Source organism: Conger conger, chromosome 5 (genome assembly GCF_963514075.1).
Source record: "Conger conger chromosome 5, fConCon1.1, whole genome shotgun sequence".
Lineage (NCBI taxonomy): Eukaryota > Metazoa > Chordata > Actinopteri > Anguilliformes > Congridae > Conger > Conger conger.
In genome coordinates this window covers 4,070,969-4,076,968 of record NC_083764.1, presented here as the reverse complement: position 1 = coordinate 4,076,968, position 6,000 = coordinate 4,070,969, and the positions used below count along the sequence as shown (strand labels likewise).

General features: G+C 48.8%; 1 protein-coding gene across 1 annotated transcript in view; it reads left to right on the top strand.

The window, feature by feature from the left end:
- The first annotated feature begins 2,173 nt into the window (after positions 1-2,173).
- The window catches only part of LOC133129303 (kinesin-like protein KIF3C), a 41,401-nt gene continuing 37,574 nt past the window's right edge, over positions 2,174-6,000 (top strand). The window contains exon 1 of the mRNA XM_061243282.1: positions 2,174-4,067. Within this exon, the coding sequence (XP_061099266.1) occupies positions 2,622-4,067 (1,446 nt within the window). The 5' untranslated portion in view covers positions 2,174-2,621. The remainder of the gene's footprint in view (positions 4,068-6,000) is intronic.

Genomic DNA, 6,000 nt, shown 5'->3' with positions numbered 1-6,000 from the left:
ATTCACCTAATGCAGACATCATAGCCATGGACTGGATAGTCTGGAGGGTGAAGGCGGGCCTACACCTGTTCCCCCCCTACAGTCAGAATCTGGCCTGTGTGGCGGGGCAGCTCGGTGCTGCAGCCGTAGTCTTCTCCCCCGATGTCTCCTGCAGAAGACGTGACCGTGTCTGAGCCTGCAAGCTGAAGTATGTGTGATCTGCAATGGCATGCTCCACAGACCGGGAGGGCTGCGTGTGTGTGTCGGCTAACAGCTCGCAGAGCGGCTTGTGTGACGCAATCAGTAGCTCTCTGACTGGAGCCAAGCCGTAACCAAAACAATGCGTCCCCCTTCACTTGTGCATTATTCAAAATATTCTTTAGCTTTTTATAGTTGAGTTATATTTTGTATAATGTATAAAGGGGGTCCCCCCTGTGTCCTGGCTAAATTCCCAACCTGGCACTTTCAACCTGCCACCTAATTATCCTCTGATTCAATTGGGACACAATCACTGTTCTCTCCCAGTCTATCGCAGCTGGTGTGTGGTGAGCGTTCTGGCACAAAATGGCTGCCGTTGCATCACCCAGGTGGGTGCTGCACATTGGTCGCGGTTGAGGTGAGTTTCCCCCTCATCGCTGTATCCAAAAGTACTTTGAGTCTGCGAAAAGTGCCATATACAGTAAATGCAATGATCTATTTATCTATCTATAAAACATTACAACCGAAAGGCTGGATAAAAGAAGCAAATGAGAAGAAATTATGTTTAAATTTAATGACACTATATGAATATATGATAGCCTGTGCCCAGAACCTGTTTGGCTATTGAAGAAGACAAACCTATCCATGCAATTTCACTGCTCCATTCAATACTGAAATACCAGCGAGACTGAACAAAACAGAACTGACTTCAGCCGTGAACTCTGGACCCACACCTGCCCTTCAGGGTGCATATGTATCATAGAAGTCTAATTTGCCAATATCTTTCTGCATTTTTTAATTTTTATTGAACTGAATATGGGTGTCACCGACAATAAAGTAGAACCCTGAGGCAGTGGGTGCAGCCACACCCCATCCAACCAGGAACGCAACACCATCCCAAAAAAAAAAAGGTATTGGAACATGGCAGGGATACTCAATCTTACCTGGGAAAGGGCCGGCGTGGGTGCAGGCTTTTGTTCCAACCGAGCAGTTACACACGTGATACTACCAAGCAACCCTTAAAGTGTTTGCTAACGACCTTGATTATTAGAATCAGGTGTGTAACTGCTCGGTTGGAACAAAAAGTCTGAACCCACACTGGCCCTTTCCGGGTAAGATTGAGTATCTCTGGAACGGGGAATTCCCAAAACTTGGACACAAAAGGACGCGGTGCACCCGGCGACTGCCTGCCAACTGTTATGTGATCAGAGTTTTACATTTTATTTGAATTAGCGATAAGAATCGAAGTTTAACATTGAGCTGAATTGACTGGACTAACGACAAAAACAACGGCGGTGAAGTATGAGCGCATTTCTGCAGTTTCCTTATGTTTCCACTAGATGGTGCTGTTTCCTAACGTCAGTCTCTTCAGACGTCAGTGCGCAGGTGAATGATAAGGAACAAAGTGGGGGAAATTACAGTGATATCCACACATCAAAATACGTGATTCCGGCCATGCAATATATTTGTATTGAAAAGAAAAGATTTAATACAATTATCATTTAGCTAAATCCTTATAAGTAGGCATTGAATTGTCAAATACTGTGATTATTGTTATTCAACCAGGATGTTATGCAAGACTGTCAAAATTTGCTAATTCGAAAATTTGGATGAATTAGTATTATTTGCATGAATCAGTCCGGAAATATAATATTTTTGTGGCACAGAACCTCTAAATTGTGACTGATCTTTTGAAATAGAGATTTTAGGTTTTATATAGTAGGCTCACAAGATAATGCAAGTAAATTATATTATATAACGTCAACAGGCATCTTTCGGGTCGGCTATAGTTAAACAAAAACAATACAATGAAATGGTTTTATAGTGTAATCACATTTAGCACAAAGAAACCATTGCCTATTATCACCCAAAAAAAAGATTAGCCTTGCTTTCTTGCTGAACGAATTTCGACTACAATTCCCAGACTCGACTTGCGCCGTCCGCATTGATGTTGGGTGGGGGCGAAGATGAGGTAATTTGTCGGTGGGCTGGGCGAGAGCGCGTGGCTGATAGCGCTTTCTTCCAGTGGCAGCTGCCGACGCAGGGAGAGTCGCAGCATCGCATCCCCTTTCCAGGGCAGGACCAGCTGTTTACGGCTAAGGGACGGGCAGGGCGACGGCAGGAATATAGGCGTTGCCAGCATCTAAGGACTACATCGTCTGTGTAGCACTGAAAGGCGTCTCGATGGTGCATTCGGGTAAAACGGCTGGTTCATTCATACATTCGCGTAAACGTCCTTAATAGCGAAGGCTGTCTTTTGTTTTATTAAACGGCTGCGGTTTGCTCATTTCAGACTGGGCAGTAACGATGCGTATGGAGCACGGGACAGACGGTGCCGCCGCGTCGCGTGATATCATATGATTTTCAGCCTTTTTTTTTGGTGACAGCAGAATTTAACCGTAACTGTAAACGGGGGTTGAATTTGTATTCGGGTAGCTGCAGAGATGTCAAAGAATAAGAATTGCGAGACGGTGAAAGTGGTGGTGCGATGCCGCCCACTCAGCCGAAAAGAAGAAGCGACGGGCTACGAAAGTATAGTGAACATGGACGTCAAATTGGGGCAGGTAACGCTAAGGAATCCGAAGACGCCGCATGGGGAATTGCTAAAAACGTTCACATTTGACTCCGTGTACGACGCCGGCTCCAAACAAAGCGACCTTTACGACGAGACCGTCAGACCCCTCATAGATTCGGTGTTGCTGGGTTTCAACGGGACTATATTCGCGTACGGCCAGACGGGCACGGGAAAAACCTACACAATGCAAGGGCAGTGGATGGACCCGGAGAAAAGAGGCGTCATCCCGAATTCCTTCGAGCACATCTTCACGCACATATCCCGGTCGCAGAACCAGCAGTACCTGGTGAGAGCCTCGTACCTGGAGATCTACCAGGAGGAGATCAGGGATCTCCTGTGCAAGGACCACGCCAGGAAGCTGGAGCTGAAGGAGAACCCGGACTCGGGCGTCTACATCAAGGACCTCTCCTCGTTCGTCACCAAGAACGTGAAGGAGATCGAGCACGTGATGAACGTGGGCAACCAGACGCGGTCGGTGGGCTTCACCAACATGAACGAGCACAGCTCGCGGTCGCACGCCATCTTCGTCATCACGGTGGAGTGCAGCGAGATGGGCCCGGACCGGCAGAACCACATCCGGGTCGGCAAGCTCAACCTGGTGGACCTGGCGGGCAGCGAGCGGCAGAGCAAGACGGGCGTCCGGGGAGAACGCCTGAAGGAGGCCGCCAAGATCAACCTCTCGCTCTCCGCCCTGGGCAACGTCATCTCGGCGCTGGTGGACGGGAAGAGCACGCACGTGCCGTACCGCGACTCCAAGCTCACGCGCCTCCTCCAGGACTCGCTGGGCGGCAACGCCAAGACCGTGATGGTGGCGACGCTGGGGCCCTCGTCCTGCAGCTACGAGGAGACGCTCACCACGCTGCGCTACGCCAACCGCGCCAAGAACATCCGGAACAAGCCGCGCGTCAACGAGGACCCCAAGGACGCGCTGCTGAGGGAGTTCCAGGAGGAGATCGCGCGCCTCAGGGCCCAGCTGGACAAGCGCGGCATGCTGACGAGGAAGAGGAGGAGCGGGCGGCGGGCGAGGAAGGGCCCGGGGGAGGAGGAGGAGGGCCTGATCGAGGGCGAGGGCGAGGGGGAGGGGGAGGAGGAGGAGGACGAGGGGGAGGAAGAGGAGGAGGACAGTGTGGAGAAGGATGTGGAGGACTACGTGAAGGAGCAGCAGGAGAAGCTGGAGCTGGAGAAGGCCGCCATTCGGGACGACCGCAGCCTGGTGGCCGAGGACAAGCAGAGGATGCTGGAGGAGAAGGAGAGGATGATGATGGACCTGAGGAAGGAGCAGGAGGCCACCGACATGCTCACCGCCAAGTTCAAGGTGAGGGTTACGGCCCTGCTCATTTACTACACCCATCAATGACTGTGTGTGTGTGTGTGTATGTGTGTGTTTGTGTGCATGTGCGTGCATGTGGGTGTGTGTGAGAGAGTGTGAGTATAGGTGTGTTTGTGTCTGTGTGTGAGTGTGTGCGTGCGTGTGGGGGTGTGTGCACACGTGCGGGTGGGTGTGTGCCTGTGTGTGTGTGTGTGTGTGTGTGTGAGAGAGAGAGAGAGAGAGAGAGAGAGAGAGAGAGAGAGAGAGAGAGAGAGAGAGATGTGGATTTAGTTTTTGGGAATATTCGTTCTTCAGCATCAGTTCTGATATATTAATATTTCTGCGGTCGCTTCCTATAGAGAGGGAGAGAGAGGTGTTTACATTAATACCAGTCTATTCGCTTTTTAAACATTATTCTGTCAAAGGGTGTAAATGCAAAAATAAATGAATTGGTCCGTTGACTGGGCATAATTATCTTCAGGTTAGGGACTATAGAGTTATGAATTATGATTCCAGATGCATGATTTACAAATGCACTTTCATAATATGTACAGTATTCAGCTATTCATAAATGACATGCCTTGCAGAGGACATGACATTTCAGCAGAAATAAGGTGAAACTGAAAATAAAGACTTAAGAAATGAAAAATCGAATTCACTGAAAAATCAGTGGACCCATAATTGACTTCAAACGACAGTTGAACAGAGGGCTGACTGAGTGAATGAGTGTAGGCTTTACAAATGTGTGAAATCAGCTGTCAATTAAATTGCAGCTGTTCACTCCAGTGCCGTGTAGAGTCCCTAATTCCTTAAATTACTTCCTCGACTTAGGGTAAATCATCAAATTAGTTGTTATTGAAATAAATAACCAAGTGAATGCGTGATTACTTCACACTGCAACTTTCAGCGTAATTTCCGGTTCTGCCTGGAGCGCAAAGCCTCGATTCCCTGTTTTGCGTTCTGTACGAACCCTGTCCGACTCTGCCTCTCGATTCCCTGTTTTGTGTTCTGTACGAACCCTGTCCAACTCTGCCTCTCGATTCCCTGTTTTGTGTTCTGTACGAACCCTGTCCAACTCTGCCTCTCGATTCCCTGTTTTGTGTTCTGGACGAACCCTGTCCAACTCTGCCTCTCGATTCCCTGTTTTGTGTTCTGGACGAACCCTGTCCGACTCTGCCTCTCGATTCCCTGTTTTGTGTTCTGTACGAACCCTGTCCGACTCTGCCTCTCGATTCCCTGTTTTGTGTTCTGGACGAACCCTGTCCGACTCTGCCTCTCGATTCCCTGTTTTGTGTTCTGTACGAACCCTGTCCGACTCTGCCTCTCGATTCCCTGTTTTGTGTTCTGGACGAACCCTGTCCGACTCTGCCTCTCGATTCCCTGTTTTGTGTTCTGTACGAACCCTGTCCGACTCTGCCTCTCCATTCACTGTTTTGTGTTCTGGACGAACCCTGTCCGACTCTGCCTCTCGATTCCCTGTTTTGTGTTCTGTACGAACCCTGTCCCACTCTGCCTCTCCATTCACTGCAGCTGTCCTGGGTTCTCATTGTCAGTGACAATACTCCACAGACAAAAAGCAGCCCTGTTTCGACTAAACACTCAACCCGTGTGAATGCTGCAATTAGCATGTTGTCCTTGTCTCTGCTGAATTGTCTATTTTCCCAAGAACAAAACATTAATTTGGTGTTTCAATGAAAATATAATTATAAATAGAAATGTGTCTGTTGTGAATTCCCCAGCTAAGCTGTCGACGTAATCCAGATTTTGTGCAGAGAGCTTGCTTGCTTTTACGGCTTGCTATGTGGATTTCAGTCGATGTCCATTTCAATGGTGGACATACCTTATGCTAAGACACTGAAGGGGTGTGGCCAAATGAGCAGTGCGTTCTGGGAGATGGGAGCACAATTGGCTACAAATAACGCAATCAATATTTCAAAAC